This window comes from Cricetulus griseus, assembly GCF_003668045.3.
Source record: "Cricetulus griseus strain 17A/GY chromosome 1 unlocalized genomic scaffold, alternate assembly CriGri-PICRH-1.0 chr1_1, whole genome shotgun sequence".
Taxonomy (NCBI): domain Eukaryota; kingdom Metazoa; phylum Chordata; class Mammalia; order Rodentia; family Cricetidae; genus Cricetulus; species Cricetulus griseus.
The window spans coordinates 268,020,844-268,041,929 of NW_023276807.1; the positions used below are offsets into that span (position 1 = coordinate 268,020,844).

The following is a 21,086-nucleotide window of genomic DNA, read 5'->3' on the forward strand; positions in this document are numbered from 1 at the left end:
ATCAGTGAAGAGCAGATATGGCAGATAGATACCAGAGACCTGGGCATGAGCTGATGGCTGAAGTGGTCGTCAAGGAAATGGTTTGAAACATGAAGTAAGAGACGATGAACAATGCCAATGTCTTAGTTAGGGTTTCTATTGTTGTGAAGAGACGCCATGACCATGGCAACTCTTATAAAGGAAAATGTTTAACTGAGGTGGTGGCTTACAGTTTCAGAGGTTCAATCCATTATCATCATGGTGCAACATGGCAGCCTGCAGGCAGACATGGTCCTGGAGAGGTAGTTGAGAGTTCTACATCTTGAAAGCAACCAGGAAGTGAATTGAGACACTGGGTGGCATCTAGAGCATATATGAACCTCAAAGCCCGCCTCCACAGTAACACACTTTCTCCAACAAAACCACACCTCCTAATAGTACCACTCCCTTTGGGAGCCATTTTCTTTTAAACTACCACAGCCAGCATGATGGAGATGGAATAAATGGCTGCAGAATTCTCACAGATGAGTCCCCACCTGGTCAGAGACAGAGAACACACTCTTGAAAACACCCTCAAGTATTATTGCTACACACACCTGACAGGAGATGCAGTTTCCAGAAGGAATAATCAACCCATCACCTTTGATCTCAGGATTTCCTAAATCACCTTGGCCACTCTTCAATCTATCCGGGAGCCCCAGTAATCTATTTAATCCTGGGAGATTGCATACTTAATACTACCAGGCAAGCTGATCATCATTGGAAACTACACTTTCACTAACATCTTCTCTTTTGTATAACAGATCTAGTAAAACACAAAGAGTCACCTTGAAATCCCTGGAACTTTGAGTATCAGTTACCTTGGAATATCACTGTCTATAATAGACTAGAAGACTAGAACAAGATAAGGAACTTCAATTAAGATTTGGAAACTAAAATCCAATGCATAGTTCTCTAATCCTCTCCTATAGACTACCACAAAATCATTATTTATTTTTAATAATAACCTTCAAATTACCTCTGGAGTGTCTAGAGCATCATCACATTATCCTGAGGTAAACTTACTTTAATAACTAATAAGTGCAGTGTTTTTTCCCACTACAAGATCAAGACATGTGACCTGCAGGATGAGAAACAGAGGCACCATGTTGTTCAGCCATATTCTCCAGATTGAACAAGTTGGAGCTAAATCAGGTCCTCCTTCTGATGTCACATTGCCTCCCAGAAGTCTGTAAAGACAAACTTCTAAAAACTGATGAAGCTATGAATTTATGAGTTCACCCCAGTTCGTGTGTTGAAAACCACCCTCACTGATATGCCTCTATTTAGAGATGTTGCCTAAAAGGAGGTAACTAAGGTTGGCTAAGGTCTTAAGGGTGGGGCCCTGACGTGATAGGATTAGTGTCCTTCTAAGAAATAGCATGAGACCTTACTCTTTCTCTCTTTCCACCACTCAAGTTTATAACAAGAAGGCCCAGAAGGAGAGCTTTTGTGGCTTGAATGAGAAATTTCCCCTATAGATTCCTATGTTTGAATGCCCAGCTTGCACCTCGTGGCCTTGTTTAGGAAGATCTGCTGGAGCATTTGGGGGGTGGAACCTTGCTGGAGGAAGTGGCTCACTGGAAGAGGACTTGGGGTTTTATGGGCAGGTCCCACGTTCTGTTTACTGTGCTTCCTGTCTGTTGATGCAGTGCGACTGGAGACCTCTCATCTTTCCCAATGCCCAGTGACCAGGGACTTTTCCACCATCCTCCATCCTTTCCCTGTCAAGAGTTGGAATAACCCAACCTGTTCGTCTGTGGTAGAAGGAAACAGACCCCAATGTCCCAAGCCCTCGGTGCCTGCCTGAACCTCATCTGAACTGTGTATTTACTCTACATTATTCCTATGATGAAGTTTAACTGATCACTCAGGAATAGCAGGAGATTAACAAACCAATGAAATAATAGAAAAACAACAACATAGGGTAATAAAATTGGTATGACTGTAGACTGTCTCTCAAAACATCTTGTTGTACCATGTTCATCGCTGCTCTTTCTCCAGACCATGGTTGACCATGGATAACTGAGCATGAAAAGGAGTCTGTTTTATAGCTATGTGACCAGAGGACCACGTCTAGGTGGAACACATTGTGATGGGCAGCCATATTCTGTGGCCCCAGTTGGCATACACCCCATTCCATTTGTCTCCGGAGAATTCCTTGGAAGACTTATCTTTTTTTTGAAATTAGAAACAAGCTTCTTTTACATGTCAATCTCAGTTCCCTCTCCCTCCCCTCTTCCCATTCCCCCCACCCCCCCCCCCAATCCCAATCCCTTTCTGCTCCCCAGGAAGGGTGAGCCTTCCATGGGGGATCTTCAAAGTCTGTCATGTCATTTGGAGCAGGGCCTAGACCCTCCCCAGTGTGGGGAAAATTATCTTTAAGAACTAGTGTAGCTTGGCATTTTAAAATTGACAACCCCATTGCCAACTATTGTCAAGATCCCTTTGTTTTAAAGTGAGATTGAAATCAAATTTCTCAAAGAAATTCACTGGGCTTGGGGTACCAAAGAGCCAAAGAGACCCTGAGTAGACAGTGCTATCTTTCCCTAATAGCTGTCTCTTCTCAGAGAAGGATGAAGCCAAACAAAATAAGTGACACAAAGTCTGGGTTTCATGTCACCACCACGGTTCAGAGCATTTGTGGTTCTCATCCAGCCAGCATCCCTTTCCTGCTTTCTTCTGGCTAACCAAGCCTTTGTTTCCACGAGCAACAAACATGCTAAAGGTGGTCTGTGTGCAGTTACCACTCTTCAACACCACTCGTTTGCCAATGAAAATAACTCATATTTGTGCTAATTGATGGTACACATTTTGTTGAGTTATTGACAGAACTCTGCTAACTTGTAGACTACCCTCTGGACTGTCAACTCCTGGTTAAGTTTATCTAAATCCCACCATCTCCCAGGGATTGGTTTCTGTGTAGGGGCTTCATATGCTATTCTACCATGTTTCCTGTGTGTATCAAACTGATGTATATGTGCAAAGATCATACTGTTGACATAGAATGGAATACCACCAACCCTTCACTGCACTGAAAACCCAATGAATTCAGTGGATTACGTAGAAACAGTTTCGTATGATCCGAGTCTCTGAACATACCACAAAAACAGGGTCATTGGCAGCTGAGTGTGGCAAAGCATTCGTCCCGTTCAGGAAGGAGTGAACCAAATTATGGAGGCTCATAACTTGAGAGTCCAGTGTGCCATCCGCTTTATCAAAACCTTCCAGAGCATTCCTGAGAGAAACCAGAGTGTCAGTGACTTCGGTACAGATTGGCAAAGGTCTCTGTGTTTTCCGGCCACCTTCTAATCTAACTTTGGATAAGGATAGGAGAGGCTCTGCTGCCAACTGGCTGAGCATTCTTGCACTTCAACCTTTTCCAATGATCTTCTAGAAGGGGGAGGAACTCAAACATAGCTGCCCTGCATCTCCTGGGTTACATTGATCCCTTCTGTGCACAGTATTTATCTTTATTCTTGTTTTCTACAATCCTTGAAAGCGAGGGACTGTGTTTCCTTCATATTTTTATTTTCAGGACCTTTTATCCTGCCCAACACATGGGCTCTGTTCAATAAGTGAATTTTGAATCAACATAGAATTGTATATTCATATTTTTCAGTGAAAGAGACTGTTGACTTAGGGGGAGGACACTTATCCTTCTAAATATACCCCAGTATTTCCTTTATTCTTCTCTTTCCTGTCTATATTTTCAGTAAATTATAAATGTCTATACCTTGACACAGTGATATTCAAAAGTAAGATTACCTTGAAAACACTGAAAAATTTTTCATGAGCTTTTCTTAGAGTTTCCCACCCAGTAAGGATAGGTGAGGTCCTAACAATGTATGTTCCTTACCAAATTCTAAAGATACCAGTGATTATGATCCAAAAATCACATTTTAGGAATCTCTCTCAGCTTGAATCTAGAGAGAATGCAGTCTAGCTTAATAGCATTTTTGTCATAAAGAATTCATGCTTCTTTTAAAAACATTCTTAAATGTTACCCTTGACTTACGTTTTTCTTAGTTTATTTGAGACAGGTTCTCATTATGTAGCCTTGGCTGGCCTGCAAGTCACTATGTAGACCAAGTTGGCCTCAAACTCATAGAGATCTGCCTGTCTCTGCCCCCTAAGTGCTGGGATTAAAAGTGTGTACCACCAAGGCCAGCTATTTGCCTACTTTTAATACTAATCTCAGAGCCGTGTCCACTTCTAGCATTGGCTCCAAAGCCCTGCAATATTCAGCAAAATTCCTGAAATTAAGTTTGGTCTACCCTGCCCCTATCCCCATATAAGCTATCCAATTTGTGTGGGGAGTGGTGAGTTGCAAAGAAAGAGAACAAGTCCAGTTTGGAGAAGGCCACAGTTCCTTCCTGGGATGCCTCACGAGTCTTTGTTAGGACCTTCTTTGCATACATACTCCTAATTCTTTGGGGGTAAGATAAAACTGATAGTTGGTCTTTAAGTTCAAGTCTTGGGTTATGATGCTGTGTAACACTTTGAGGTAAATCTGAAAAACTCCCCTGAGAGTCAGACCCAGTACCAGGATCTGAGACTGATGAACTTCTAATGCCAACATTTAATAAAATAAATAAGGAAAGAATAGTAAATAGTATGAACACTGTTAAAGTATGATAGTAATGAGCTGCCTTGGCAATTCCTATATGCATACAGAAATCAGCAATTAGGGTGGCATTTAGTAGCTAATGAAACTACACTATTGGTAAGAGGCTATTTCTCACCATCAACCTCTTCTTATTCTATGTTTTTAAGCCTTTCTGCAATATTTAGATTTGTAGATGTCTGCCAACACCCGGATTCCTCCTGGGCCCACACAACTACAAGCATGATTGGCTAATGCAGTGGTTTTCAACCTGTGGGTCTCGACCTTGTTGGCAAACCTCTGTCTCCAAACACATTTACATTTCAGTTCATAAAAGCGGCAAAATTACAGTTATGAAGTAGCAACAAAAATAATTTCATAGTTGGGGGCTCACCACAACACAAGAAACTGTGTTAAAGAGTCACAGCATCAGGGAGTTGAGAACCACCAGTCTAAAGTGCTGCAGACGATGCTGGCGCCCACCTGAAGCTGAAGGTGGCGTTCTGGAGGAAAGGCGGGCTGTCAAACTCCTGGAGAGACAGGCAATCCTGGATGTTCTTTAAGGTTGGCAATGTCTCGCTATTTCTTCCTACTTGGTTTCTTCTTAACAAACCTTCATAGGTTCCATTACACAGTGTGACCCGGCGGTTGTAGTCATCCAAGCTGAGATGTATAGAATTAAACACAATATGCCTTAACTTTGTGGATGGTATCATGAACTTGTAGCGAAAGTCATGGTCATTAGTTACTTTACATGGTCAAAACCAGGTGTGAAAATATTACCCTTGAAACTAATCATGGATGGAGACATTTCAAGAATATGGGTGCCCAAACCATGAATGCAGGAGTAAAGGTGACAATGGTTACCATTCCATTCATAAGAATGTGGCGGAGTTTACAAGCAAGATGGCGGCCACTATAATTGTAATTGAGCCATTTTGGGAGGAATATGTGTAGAGCTGGGAAAAACATTTATGCCAACTGGAGACAAACAGGAAGCCAGAAAAACAGACAAAATTATACAGATAAAATGCAGTACTAAAACACTTTTTAATATTTAAAGTGATGAAAGTCTCAAGCACATCGATTTTAATGTCCTACATTGAATAAATACATGCACATACACGTGCCCACATACACACAAAGTTATCAGTATTAAACCCCATAATTTATATGATTAAAATAGTTGTAATAATTATTAAATAATTATTCATAATTTAAAAGTCATAAATGTATAATATATTTATAAATAAATTACGATGTGTAAATAATAACATTTTTCAGCTTAGAGACTCATTGATGTGAGTGTATGCACACATGTGTGTAGGAGTATGCAAACCTGGGCATTATGTTTCCTTGGCAAGGAGCCAGCAAGCACCATCAACCCTCTTACATTGTGCCTCCATGAGTCTGGGTTTACAGACTTGCCTGGGATGCCCAGTTTATTATGTGGGTGCCAGGACTGAAACTTCTGTTTTTGTGATTTTCATTAAGTACCCTTAAAAACTGTGTCTCCTCTGTAGGCCATGAAATGAAACTTTTTAAAGTGAAAAATAAAAACTGTATTGGGAACTGTGTAAACACAGCTGGCTATTAATAGTTAGGAGCAAATGTGAGGCTGAGAGAGGGTCCAAGACGTAGGCTGCGGTAGCCTGAAGTCTCAGCATCAGAGGGTTAATGCGTGAAGACAGGTAGATTTTAAAGACATTACTGCAGGGCTTCAAAGAGTGTGGGAAAGCGGTTTGCAAGTGAGAATAGAGAGAGCACACGCAAAGACAGAGGATGTCAAACACCGGCTAACAAAAGACCCTCAAGGCATCATTTCCGAAGTGTCTTCCTGGGAGACGGTCTGTGAAATGAGTTCCAGATTCAGACCTGTTTAGGTCCCCCAGATGAGTAATACCATGTTCATCTATGGAGGCTAGACTATGTCCCAAATAGTTGTTTTAAAAACACATTTTGAATTTGTGTTCTCTAGACTTATGTGATCACAGAACCCTCTTTTTCATACCACTTCTGAGTAGACAAAGGCATGGTGGGAAATGGTATTTTGTGGGACTGAGTGAAACTGTGCAAAGGTATCTACAGCATCCTACTAGCTGAGGCCTGACCCGAGAGCTTCAGGGTGTGCAGAATACAGAAGACAGTTTCCTGTGACCAGGCTGGACCCCTCAGAACAGCAAATGTCAGGAACAGTACTGGCCAGGAAGGTAGCCCTAGAGTAACTGAATATCAGAGGATAGGTGTCAGGTAGTGCAAGTCAAAACATGGGAATCTGAGAGAGAAGAAATAAATGAAGGAAGGCAGAGGAGCCCCTCAGGGAATCTTTTTCTGAGACACAGTTGTTATCTCTTATCCACAATTTTACTTTTCACGGTTGGTTACCTGCAGTCAACTATTCCTACAATATTCCTACAGTGCCCTGAGAAACAAAAGTATTTTGAAAGAAAAAGAGAGACTATGTTTGCATAGATCTTACTTCATAACACTATTATAATTGTACTATTTTATTATTAGTTATTATTGTTGATCTCTTACTGTGCCTAATTCATAAATTAAATTTGATCATAAGGAGGAAAAATTGGAATGCCAAGTACCCCGGGAACAGATCCCCAAAAGTCAGAAGGGTTACTGAACTGCACCTGGGAAGGACAACTTTGAAGAAAGAATTCTTCCAGGACTCTATTTGCTCATGTAGCTTTTAAGGATTAAGGGACAGTTCTGAGCCTCCACATCCAAAGGTCTGTGCTTCTGTCCTGCACAACTCCTCAGGGACCAGTGAGACAGACGCCAGCTCCCTCACCTAGAACCTACCTCTACCCACACCCTCCTTGCCTCCTCCCATCGAGCCAGAGTCTGTACCACCTTCTGTCTCAGAACCACAGCTCCACACACTGTGGACATGTCCTGACTCTCTTTTAGACACACACACACACACACACACACACACACACACACACACACACACACACACACACACACACACACACACACATACACACACACACACATACACACACACCATACACACACACATACACACACACACCATACACACACACAAACCATACACACACACACCACACACACACACACACCACACACATACACACACACACACACACACCACACACACACCATACACACACACATACACACACACACATATACACACACACCATACACACACACATACACATACACACACACACACACACACACACACACACCACACACACACACACACACACACACACACATACACACACACACACACACACACACACACACACACACACACACACACACACACACACACACACACACACACACACACACACACACACACACACCTATCATAGAACTTCTCAGACTGCTTGGTAATTCGTTTACCACAAATTGATCTCTGTAAATGCAGACCGGCTGGATCTTATTCATCCTTGTGTTCCCAGCAGGGTTGCATCACCAAGAACGTGCTTGATGCTCACAGCAAGTGTTGGCTGAATGCCGGAACTGCTCCTGATTGTAAACTCACGCCCCAGGTCTCAAAATGATGCCTAGGCACACTCAACCCACTAATAAGATTTCTATGCATCTACTTTTTCATTTGAGAGCTTAGAATGTTTAAATTCCTACCTCCCATGGAAAAACTGCTTTCAGGAACACGTGAACATAATTCCATGTACGCAGAGAGAGAGACATACAAAGAAATACAGTGTCTATCACCCAGAACTAAGGGAAAACAGTCTCAAGAGCTCCATCGTGTTACCTGTCACACACAATCTCCCAGGTGGAGAACCTTGAACTCTGACTAATCAGGGTTGGGTCATCTTGTCTCGCTGCTCCCAGAAGCTCGTCTGTGCACACGTCACACTCAGTCTTCCCGGTTGCAAAGTTCCAGTAGGGCAAAGCAAAGGACTCATTGCCAATGAGTCTCTAAAAGCAAAGGTAGGTTCCATTACTTCATGTATGTGTCAGATGCTACACCAACATGTGTAAGGCAAAGACTGAGCGTGTTTCTTGGACAAATTTATACCAACGCTAGGAATACAAATCAGATGGGTTTTAAAAGTCATTATAAAATATACTCACATACGTCTATATAAGTATGGAAATCTCCGTATGCATTTGTGCATATGTGTAAATAAACACAATGCAATTGTCCTGACTTAATAGAGAAAGAGATCCTGCCATTTGCAACAAAGTAGGTGAACCTAGAGGACATTATTGCTAAGTGAAATAAACCCAATTTAAAAGAAAAAATGCTACATAATCTCATGCAGGTGACAACTGAAAAGGAAAAAGGACCAAAGCATAGGAAGTTGGGAGGACTGGGAAGATGGGAAACTCCAGAGAGCTAACACACAACGGAGGGCAAAGCTCACAGCACCATCATCCCTGGGTGATGTGTCAAGAGAGCATACTTCAGATACTCGACGCTCACAGAAAGGAAGCAGTCTGAACGGCTGAGTGGAGTCATTTTCTTGACTAGCTGTCACTGAAGTAAGTATATTAAACAGCGTGTATTCCTTAAATGCAAACACATTTTAGATACTGAGCACATGCTATGGACCAACCTGGAGATCTCTTTCCAGCCACAACAAATGGTATCTGTGCCAGGTGACAAACGCAGGCCCTTGGTGTGAGAAATCTATGGCCTTGTAAGGGCGTCCTGGACCTAGAACCATTGGGAAACATCGGTCACAGAACAGAATATTTGAGATGTTAAACCTTACCAGGGGTATGTCTGTGTCCAGAGAGTCCATGGTGTCTTAGTTTAAAAACAATTTGTCTATTAAAAAGCAACAGTTAGAATAATGATAAAAGAGCTTTCACAAAATAGTCTCTTTCATTTCTCAAAAGTTTGATTTTTAGCAGAACACACAGAAACCCAAGTCATTCTCAGGAGTCAGTGTCCTGTTACAGACTTTAATTCTCTTGACAATAACGCATTAAAATAAAATGCTGTCTAAAAACAACCATTGTTGAGACCTAAATGAAATGTATTTTAAAGGTATATTCTGACTTGTTCTTTGAAATTGCATAAACTTATAGCAGAGACATTACTTAATAATGTAGCAGCTTCAGCCACACTTTGTGCTAGTGTTGCCTTTATACAACCAAAAAGAACTTCCACGAGGTCTGCCTCACGCATCCATCAGTAAGAACCGCCAGCTGGCAAGCATGGTCACCGAGAGCAGAAGAGAGACCAATTTGGCTGGCCACTGGAACTGCCGGTCTTAGTGAGGCGCTTTGAGCAACGTATTGCCCTTCTTGGTGCCTGCTCCATCTTTCTTCTGCCCTTCGTAGCAGCTTTTGATGGCATGCAGGAACTTCAGCTCTCTTTAGTTCTTTCAAAGTACCTGTAAAAACTCCAGAGAGCTGAACAGGCATGAATATAAGTTGAGGTCCTAGAGAGGACCAGACACTACAGTTCTCCTTTCCTCCTGAGAGGCTACCCTATCATAAAGCAGAAATTCCTCAGAGTGATGACAGGAAGTGATAAAGCCTTAGAGCCAGATGAGTCCCTCACCTATCCATAAAGGAAGATGGATGCTAACCTGCAAGGCAGGCTCTAACAACATGGAAAGCAGAGCTCCTGCTGCTGCTATTGGCCATGGAGCCTTTTTAAAAAATATTTTTGGCTAAATAAATTCAAGTTTTCTACACCAGAATTATGAGAGTGACCGACACCAAAGAACGGGAACCAGTGATAGGCCAAGTAAGAATTGCACCAGACCAAGTCCGCGCAATAATTTTGTCCACCCTGACCCCAGGGAGGGGACCCAGAGGTAGGGACAGCAGCAGAGATAGCCAAGTGTGTGGACTGTGAGGAGAAGTTATGAGAGGAATCTAGGATGGATTTGAACTCTCCAGCAAACCAATGGCTGCTCCCCAACCCATTGTGCATAACCATCAACCTCCTGCTCCACTCCCACCCAGTCCCCACGTTCTAGGTACTGGGCGGGGGGTCCTCAATATTTCACAAGCATCAGTTTTTGGTTATTGTTGTGTAGGCGGGAGACACGGGCACTACGGCCCGCGTGCAGGGGGCTCAAAGGACAACTTTGTGGAATTGGAGGAGCTGCCCAGCTTTTGGAATTGTGTTGTCAAGGAGAAGTTTCCCCCAAGCCATAGCAAAGTAGAGCTCTCTCGCTTAGCCTCGTGGGTAATTGTGCCTGTGTTGGATGCTTAAGAAAGCGGTGTAATGCAGCTAAGCACTGAGCTGAATTCTGGAATCCACTTGCAGAGAGGGAGGAGTGATGAGCAAGAGGTCAAGACCAGGCTGAAGAAACCCACAGAAACAGCTGACCTGAACAACAGGGAGCTCATGGACCCCAGACTGATAGCTGGGAAACCAGCATGGGACTGATCCAGACCCCCTGAACTAGGAGGAGGTCGGTTTGGAGGTCTGGACAATCTATGGGGCCACTGGTAGTGGATCAGTGTTTACCCCTAGTCCACAAATGAACTTTGGGAGTCCATTCCACATGGAGGGTTACTCTCTCAGCCTAGACACTCTGGGGAAGGTCTAGGCCCTGCTCCAAAGATATGACAGATTTTAAGATCTCCCATGGAAGGCCTTACCCTACCCTCCCTGGGGAGCAGAAAGGGGTTGGCACAGGGGGCCAGTGGGGGCCAGGGGAGGAGAGGAACTGAGATTGACAGATAAAAGAAGCTTGTTTCTAATTTAAACTTTTAAAAAGTGGTATAATGAAAATGATGCTTGTAGCCAGCAAGAAGATAAAAGAATGGTTGTATAAGCCCGGACACCTGAGTTCCATTCCTGAAACACACATCCAAGTGGAAGGACAGAACTGTGGTCGGCAGGAGCCACCTGTCCTACTGGGAGGCACCCTCAAGTGAACTTGCAAGGGAGGGATGTCTAAAGATGTGTGCGTTTAAGGAACCTGGCATTTCCAATGCAGATGCCGCAGTTCTCCAGGAAATGCTGTGCCCCTGGCGTATGTTCAGTTAAATCTCTAATTTGAACAAAAGGCCAGAGCCAGCTTCAAGCCAGAGTTGAATTTTTTTTTTCTTCCTGGATTCAAAAGAAATTTGCCTCCACTTCACCAGCTCATGCCTTTGAGGATTAAGTTTCACAGAGAGCTAGGATTAGGCTTTGAACCAGGAATATAAGCTAGGAAAGGTTTGAAGTGTCTGCGGAACAGGAAGGAACGGCCGCATTTGAACTACAGGAGGTGTTTGGTGATTCTGCCAGTCCAAAAAGTAACCTCGCTTGAGGTTGCCTCCCCGTTAATTAACCTGTATCATATCGCTTCCACTCCCCCATACCCAAACCAGTCACCAGCCTCTAATAATGGATGTTAAGCCAATGGGGAAAACCCACCTAATAATGTGTCTCGGACAGAATAATAATGGAGCCAGACAAAGAAGTCATACACACTGCAGTTGGCGATCTGTGGCTGGGTTCGGTTGGGTCCAAGCAGTCCCAGCCAGTGCTGTGTGGTGATGACATAGTCCGGGTGCACCGTCTTCTTCGCCAGGTCTAGGGCGGTCAGGAACTGCTCCCTCTCCTGGGCAGTCAGGGAATGGATATCCCGCCGTAGGACCCGTGGCTTCTTCTGATCACAGTTGGGGCCGGTCCAGCCAAACTTGCAGCCTCCGCAATCATAACCAGCAAAGTTTCCTGGTGCATAGCAAGGGGAGTGGGGAGTGGGGTTATACACTTGGAAAGAAAGCTCTCAATTGGGATTCCAGGTGGAAAGGAAGAGAACAGGTGTGACAAGGGGCAAGGAAGGGCCCTGACCACACAGACCGGAAGCACAGGACAGGGTAGGGGCCTTGGAGAACCCAGGCGCGATGCTGCTGCCTTCTTCTCAGGCTTGCAGCCTCTATTACTATGTGGCAATCCCTTTTAACTGTTAAAGCAAAAGAGGAGGAGGAGAAGTGGAGGATCTCGCCCCCAGGACCTCAGAACGTGCCTACTTTTGGAAATGACATTGTCAAGAGGGCAGTTAAGTTGAAATGAGTGCGGTGGAGCCGTCCCTCGCCCAGAGAGATCGCTGTCATTGCTCACACAGGGGGAGGACCACGTGGAGACACATGGAAGCCAAGGGGACAGATCTCAGAAGACAGCAGCCCGGCTCTCACCTTGTCCTCAGGCTCGGGCCTCCAGAACTAGTAGAAAATAACTTCTGCTCCTTCTGCCCCACAGTTTGCCACGGCTTCTTGAAGCAGCCCCAGCAAAGGAACAATCGCTCCTCCCTCTTGTGTCTCGGAGCTCTCTCTTCAAACACCCTCTCCACCGCCAACCCAGCATGATCTTCCTAAGCTCCACACCACTGCGCCAGCACAGACTGACCCATTGACTTGATAATTTCAACACACGGGAAGCAGAGGCAGGTGGATCTCTGTGAGTTCGAGTCCAGCCTGTTCTACTAATGAGTTCCAGGACAAGACAGCCACTGTGACACTCAGAAATCCTGTCTCAATAATAATAATAATAATAATAATAATAATAATAATAATAATAACAACAACAACAACAACAACAACAGTAGCAAAGAAGCTGACTTCCAGCACTCAGGTGGCATCTAACTCTAAAAAACACTGGTTTATTTCACAGAGGAGACAGCATTGAACAAAAATCAATGGTGCCTGGCAGATCATAAAAGTGAGTTAGAGACCGTGATGCCAAGAAGTGCATATCCTTTAGAATTTGCTGTCTGCACAAAATGTCTCTGCTTTCCCACACCCAGGGGACAAGAACTAGTGAGGAAGGCCCAAGGTGTCTGTCCCTGAGGACTGGTGGCTAAGCCTAAGTTGTTTCCCTGCCTTTGCACCTGGTACCTGTGGGTTTCCTTTGGGCATACACAGCTATTATTCCCACAATAAGATAAAGGTGCTTATCTCCAGAACATTAAAGTGAACATTAATGCTGAAGGCCAGCTCCCTATCAGCCTCTGCCTCCGCCTCACGCCCCCAAAATTATCACCTGTTCTTTCTTGTGCCTGGAACACTTTCCCTACCTGCCTTTTGACATCATGATAGATCCTCTCTATACCACGCTCTGGCCTAACTGGTTGAGGAGGTGTGGAACCCAGAGCTTTGCACAGCTACTCATGTGCTCTGCCACTGAACTGCACCCCCAGCCTGGGCCCCTGCAAGACAGAAGGGCCTGAGCTGCGTTCCCTCAGCCACGTGGATTCCCATTTACTTATTTATTTATTTAGTTAGTTAGTTAGTTAGTTAGTTAGTTTTAATCATCAAGGAGATTTGGCTCAGTGGTGAAGCTCTTGGTTCCCACCCCCAGCATCATCAGGACAAAAAGAGAAAAAAAATATGTGTCACCCACTGGGATAGCTTTTACAGGAATAGCCTTTTTTGTCCAAAGAATACGTACTAGTCATTTGAGCACTCAGTCAGACTTGCAGCTCTATTTAAAGTCCTCTCAGAAGTGATAGTGGTCTACGGATGACTTCAGTGGGAAAGAAACCAAGACCAGTGTGATGCAGGGGCGTAGGATGCCAACAGCGGTGGACAGGGAGGAATGAGCAGGGGCAAAGGATATGTGTACCTTTTTCTCTCAGCGCGCGAGTGTGTGTGTGTGTGTGTGTGTGTGTGTGTGTGTGTGTGTGTGTGTGTGTGTTGCTGTTGCTGCTGCTGTTTGTTCACACATGTCTATGTGGGTTTGTGTACATATGTGCACATGCACATGCCAGAGGTCAACACCAAGTATCTTGTATTACTCTCACTTTACTTGTGAAACCACTCTCTCAACCAGCCTGGGGCTCACCAACTCAGCTGGTTGTCTGTCTAGCCAACAAGCTCTGGGAACTCGTCTGCCTCTGCCTCTGGCACTGGAATTACATGTGCACATGGGGGACCTGGAGGGTGGTTCAGAGGACCCAGGTTTAATTCCCAGCATACACATGGTAGCTCATAACTGTCAGTAACTCACTCCTGCTCAAGAGATCTGATGTCCTCTTCTGGCTTCCGCAATCTTCCAGGCACCAGGCTTGCACATACCTGGTGCACATATATGCATGCAAGCAAACACCCATAGATGTGACTTAAAATAAATAAATAAATATTCTTATACATAATAAAGTTTTGGAAGGTTAGTTGGGTCATCTGAAGATGCTGTCTAGTTCATCATGCTTACTGGACCTTAATGAAAGACTTTCAGTCTCAAAGATCCAAGTGATAGCCACTAGGATCAGAACCTGAAAGTTTTAACACTTTTGGTTGATAGTTGGCATTATGTTACCTCCAATAAAACACTCTGTCTCTTAAACTAAATCAATAAGTCATAACAGTATGTCAACCAAGTTCTATTTGTCCCACTAATGCTTTCCTACAAATATTAAAATTAAATCCTTAAAAAGATATATATATATATATATATATAAAGTTTTTAATTACATATTGAGGCCCACTTTCTGCATGGTGCCTGGGGATCCCAACTCAGATCCTCCTGACGGTACAGCAAATGCTTTGCCAGCTGAACCATCTCCTTGATTCCTTCTATGCAGTTTTCCTGTGGACTAAAAAGCAGTCCTAAAAATATTTCTAAACAATAAGATAAAAAACACATTCAAATTTTATAGCAGTGACTTTAATACATCCTTACATTAAAAGACATGAAAATACTTTTGACTTTTGAGGTCTGAACTTGAGTTATTCACAGCTTATGCTGTAATTTCTACACAACACTGCTTCATCACGATTCTTCTGGGGGTGAAAATGTATCATCATTTATGTAGTGAATAACTCATTGAACATCTACAAACTAATTACCACCAAGACAAGGGACCATGACACTGAGTGTGTCCTCTATGGCAGGGGACACATGGGAAACCTCTGTACTTTTTACTTACTTTTTACCTGAACTTTAAAGTTGTTCTAAAACATAGTCTTTCCTGGGGAGAGCAGAAAGGGGGAGTTGGGGACTCTGGAAGCTGGGGTACATGAGATTAACACACATTGTTCAATTGTATGATGTTGCTAAAGAAAAAATAAAAGATATTCTGCTTTTAAAAATAGTCTTAAAACAAGTTTCAAAATGCCTTCCTCTGTTTCCACAGCTTTGTGTATTTTTAAACAAGTTGCCACTGTTGGTGCCTTTCAGCTGGACTCCTCTGAGCTTGCTGTATCAAAATAAGAGCTCTGCTCCATGGAACTCTTGCAAAAAAAAATAATAATAATAAGTAAGTGCATTGCTATAGACTCCAGAGGGTGTTGTCTGGGCCACAAGCCCCACCTGTTTTCTGTTGATAGTCTTAGAAAACCCCCCTTCCCAAATGGCAGAGCAATGACTTCTCTTCCCTTATCTCTACAGCACACCCCAGAACGTTGTGTCCATTGTCCCCTTTCTACACAAAATGGGATCATCAGGGTGCTAAATGATGTCATTTAAGTGAGTGATGGAGGAAACACTGAAAATTGGGAAAGTGGCATTTTTTAGGCACTGGGGACATAGCTGTAAATAAAACACTGTTGTAGATGAGATGGGCCATGTGCACAATGAGACGTCCACACAACTGTAACAGCAGGAGAAGCAAAAGCAGAAAGAAGTAGGGTTGTGATCTGATAAGAGACAAAACAAGCACTCCTGATTTAGGTGAGGACAGCACTGTAATGAGCTGTGCAATGAGCACAGAACTGTAATAGAAGCAGTCACACTTGCACATGCACACATATGCACAAGCATGCACACATGCACACACACACACACACACACACACACACACACACACACACACACACACAAGTCAACCGCTCACCAGAAAGTGGTTGCTACTTGTCATATGTAATCCTGACATTTACTCAGTTAAAAAATTCTTTCTCTAAATCTATATCAGGTTCCTTCTATGTTTTAGCTTACAGACCTGGCCTATAGAACTTACAAAACACTACACACAACTAGAAAGTTGCACTGTGACAGCCTGGCACATATGCTGTGTAGTTCTTCTGATTTTCTGGTTGTATCTTGCACCAGCTTAATTTGAGTTCCCCTCTCCTTCATGCATCAGAAATACAAATGGGACACATTTGAAAAAAGAAAAAAGGTTATGCTTTGTTATTGTTGTTGGGAAAGATGGGGAGATGTTGTTGAAGGTGGGAAGACGATTCCGATCTATCTTGCATTGAGTGTGTTCTTGAGCAAAAATTAAATTTAAATTGTAAAAATCCTCTCCAGACTTAAGACTAGGACGAGGAGAGAGAAAACATCTACACACCACATGTCCCTACACGCACTGCACGGCCCAAACTCAAAACGCTATTAGCCTAACTAAGCTTAACGACCACCGATTAGAGAGTTTACAAGGAAGTCTAAATAGCCTATTCCTTTTAATTAGAGATTCTATTATTTTAATAACAATACTTTATACTCACGCCGATTCTTTCATCTGCAGAGCTCAAAAAGACTTTACAGTGTGGTTCCGTCATTATCCCCATTTCAGAGATTGGAAAATGAGGCACTTAGTCACTTGTACAAACAAGAAGTTCTCAGCCAACTGTTCAAAAAACTATTTGGTGCCCAAGGATTTCAAAAGCCCAAACATACAGCTGCAACCGGCATCTGCTCATAAATGCTAACTGTCGGGTGAGCCTCAAAATGTGGTGGCCAACACCAAAGTCTCCTGACTTCCACACTTCATTCAGCTATTATCTTTCTAATTTTCCCAATAGAGAATAGAGAAATGCTTGATAGAGAACTGGGGCACAGGATTTGTTTATTTTAGTTTAGTTTTCCATGTCTTCCTTTATGGGCTAAAGGTTCTCTTACCAGCCTGTAGTGGAAAACCTGGACTCATCATTTTCTCAACGACTCAGCAAATGCAAAGGTCACGAGCACTCTGCTGGCCAGATGCTAATTTCCATTTCTGCCTTAGAAACCTCAGGGTGGCCAGGAGGGTCCCAGGTTCTCCATTTGCAAGTGATTTTGAGGGCTCCCAGTGCCAGGGGCCTTTGGGATGCTCATCAGGCATAAATTCCACAGAGTGCATGAAAACACTTCCCAAAAGAAGGCAAATTACTCACTCTTTAAGGAGGAAAAATAGAAGATCTTGTGTCTGCCTTTGAAACCTTCGGCAGCTACACACACAAAGCAAAACATTCCATTGCAAGTCTCTAGAAAGACTCAGTCTTGTGTCTCAGGACTCAGGAAAACAGACTCCAGGCTACAAACTCGGAGGATGGTATAATGTCTGCTTAATGTGTGCAAGCTTTGGGTTCAATTTCCACGATTTCAAAAACAAACAAACAAACAAAAACAACTTTTTTTTAGTAAGTTTAAAAAAAAAAAAGAGGGAGAGGTGGTGGGACCAACATCTACCTCTTAAAACCTGTGGATGGGCCTGAAAGAGTCTATGCTCAGTAAGACAAATTCCCCCACTGTACAATACTGCCAGGCTCCTCCTAAGTGAGGCATCTAAAGTGGTCAGCTAACCAGAAAGGGCAGGAGCATGGTGGTTACCAGGGAGGGCGCCGAGGAGGAAACTCTCCTTTAAAGGAACACACAGTTAGAGGACACACCATGACTAAGTTTTGGATATCCACTCTATAGCACGGTTAAAGATGAGGTATTGTCCACAAAGAATGTGCTGCCAGGCGAAAGCTCGTGTTGGGGGTTCCTGCAAAACCACAGAGAAAGACAAGGGTGCTGCCAAGAGGAGCAGGAAAGGGGGGCTAGACATATATACAACTTTTTAAAGTGTGTGCATTGATTGTGTCAGAACTTGGTAGGGCAAGCGTGCTTTTTGAAAACCTTTATTTATGTATGCATTTGGGTGTTTCATCTGCCTGCACATCTGCACACCTGAAGAGGGCATCAGATCCCATGGAACTAGTTAGAGATGGCTGTGAGCCACCATGTGGGTGCTGGGATTTGAACTCGGGACCTCTGTTAGAACACCCAGTGCTCTTAACCACTGAGCCATTTCTTCTGCCCCCGGCAATTATACTTCTTAAAGCTGGATAAAAGGACTAATTTATCAAACTAAGTATTAGGAGCAGCAGATCTTAAGCAACCTTAGCTCCCTTGTGCGTGCTGCTCAGAGTGAGCAATGGTCCTGAGGGAGTCGGAGGCAAATGAATCGTAGAAAGGAGGCAAACCACAGGCAGAGGACGGCCCTCCAGGGTGGTCAAGGGTGATCCGTGGTGGGAGCTGCAGACCGAGCACCTGGAGGAAGCCCTGCTTCTAGGAATTGACCTCTGGAAATGTGATGGCTTTACATGTGACAGGCCCTACTCCTGACCCATTGCCTCGTGGGACAGTAGCTCCTGTTGTTTCATTCTGAACGTATATAACTCTGACCCAAGTTGCTATCCCTTCTTGATGAATATTCAAAATACTTTCTCAACAAAGAGACATCCCAAGTATGCCTTCTATTCTGCTGTGTCCCGTGGCTTTCACTTCCACTTTTTAAAAGTAAATGTGCTGTCACTATCCAAGTGGAAACTGTATCTGTGGGGTAAGATGAGCTAACTGTTTTATCTGATTTATTCTGACCCTCTAAAACAGAGATGCTCGACCTTTGAAAGACATAGCCTTTTGCCACCCATTGACATGGGAATAATTGCCATAGATGACTGTGTAGGTTTGGAGCAAAGGTTACCCATGTTAGTGTGGTTTCCAATAACCCCGGTGTGGAATTAATGCCCCCTATGGGGCTGAAAACCTATGATGTATCTGTTGAAGCAAATGTTTCAATGGCTCAAATATGGGAGATACACATCCAATATGCTATCATAACTTTTCTCACAACTGTTGTGTAGAGCAAAAGTAGAACCTGAAAATTCCAAGAAATTACAAGAACTGGGGACATGATTCAGTGTCAGAGCACTTTCCTGGCATACACAAGGCCCTAGGTTTCATCTCTCAGGACTTGTAACAAAATAGCAAATACATCGATACAAAATTATAAGACTTTTGGAGTTCTTGAAACTTCCCTTTGTAATGCTGTTTCAGACCCTGACACAGCTGACATGTCTGTGCTCTCCTACATTTCTGCAGCACATGAGAAGGCAGAAATAAGGCCCGAAGGGAAAGCTGCAGGCAACTTGCCACCAAGAGACAATGTCTGAGGGCCTTGGAGCTACTTTTCAATATTTCAGATGTACTTTTAATATTTCAGATGCCCTGGCAGTCTGTGTGTTCATAACAGTTGTACGTGGGTTCTGGAAAACAGAAGTGGGATAGGGGAAGATTTAAGAAGCCCAGAAAGGCAGAGAAAATGGAGATTTCAAAGACACAAGGTTAGGGAGAGACAGGGTTGTTCAGGAAGGACAGTGAGCAGGTCTGTGAGCTGCTCAGATGGAACTCAGAAGACGGTAGAAGGAAGCCACTGATCCCTCATAACACCTGCTTCGACCCATCTCCCCAACTTTGGCAGTTACAGTCCAGTCCTGGCTTGAACAAAGCAGATGGCCCCTGTTCATGGTCTACTCAAATCCTGAGAAAGCTGAGGCCAGGACTCAGCTGCACCTGCCTCCTGTCCTGCTACCCCATGCCAAGCCGCACCCAAGGCCTCAGCAAGTGTGAACCCATTGCAAGAGAGGCCCCCATCCATCTTGAAAGGACTTGTTCTAGTTTCAAAGCGGGCTCCCAATCTCTGTAGCCTCCCCAAACAAGCCAAAGGTATGTTGGCATGTGTTCAGAAACTCAGGCTCGGCCCACGTAATGTTGACTTAGTTTTCGTAAGTACATGTACAGGGCGTGAAAGATATAAGCAGCCCATCTGCCTTACTGAACAGACTTGCCACCGAAACAGCTAGCCTAACAGTTTGTCACCAGTCTCATCTCTGACTCAGGAGGGATCGATATCCCAGCGCAGATTCTCCACCAAGGTCAAATTCAGACAGAAGCAGCATCTGCCCCAGGGCCTCACCTGTGCACTTGCATGTCCGGTTGAAGAATTTCCTTGGCCATTGCTCCCGGTCATCCTGGTTTCGAAGGACATAAGGGCCACTCCAGGGCCTGGTGTCTGTCTGCACCTCTGTGCACTGCCCGCGACCTTCTTGAGATCCACAGATGTTGGCGGGCTCAGGGCCCAGGGGCGGGCAGCACTCTTTGTTCAGCACACCTTCCAAGGTCATGCAGACCCTCGGAAACTGAGCCTGAACTCCAAGCAGAATTCCGCAGCCCAGGCAACCCAGCAGAAGCCCCCAATGCACGAGGCCCATGCCTTCTTAATTGGGGGACCTGGTCAGGGGTCCCTCCTGTTTTCTGTTCGGATTTCCGCCTTGTCTTCCACTCCTGAGCTCTGGGACATTCACTCACGCAAATCTCCTTTTCCTTTCTTTTGTTTTGTTGAGGGTTTTTTTTTTTTTTGTGTGTGTGTGTGTGTGTGTATGTGTGTGTGTGTGTGTGCTAGCCTTTTCCTCTCCCCTCTCGAAATTCCCACCTAAATCACAGAACCTGCACGTGTGCACATGCGTACATGCCCGTGAACATGCTATTTTCTGTGACTCAGACAGCTAACACAAATTT

General features: G+C 44.1%; 1 protein-coding gene across 2 annotated transcripts in view; it reads right to left on the reverse strand.

Moving 5' to 3' along the window:
* Positions 1-20,779, reverse strand: part of Dct (dopachrome tautomerase) — a 41,166-nt gene extending 20,387 nt beyond the window's left edge. For both annotated transcript variants that reach the window (XM_035452104.1, XM_027393948.2), the window contains exons 1-6: positions 20,485-20,779; positions 11,976-12,275; positions 9,202-9,302; positions 8,394-8,560; positions 5,108-5,287; positions 3,121-3,256 (exon numbers count right to left, since the gene is read on the reverse strand). In XM_035452104.1, coding sequence (XP_035307995.1) covers positions 3,121-3,256; positions 5,108-5,287; positions 8,394-8,560; positions 9,202-9,302; positions 11,976-12,275; positions 20,485-20,779 — 1,179 coding nt within the window. The remainder of the gene's footprint in view (positions 1-3,120; positions 3,257-5,107; positions 5,288-8,393; positions 8,561-9,201; positions 9,303-11,975; positions 12,276-20,484) is intronic.
* Between the last annotated feature and the right edge of the window lie 307 nt (positions 20,780-21,086).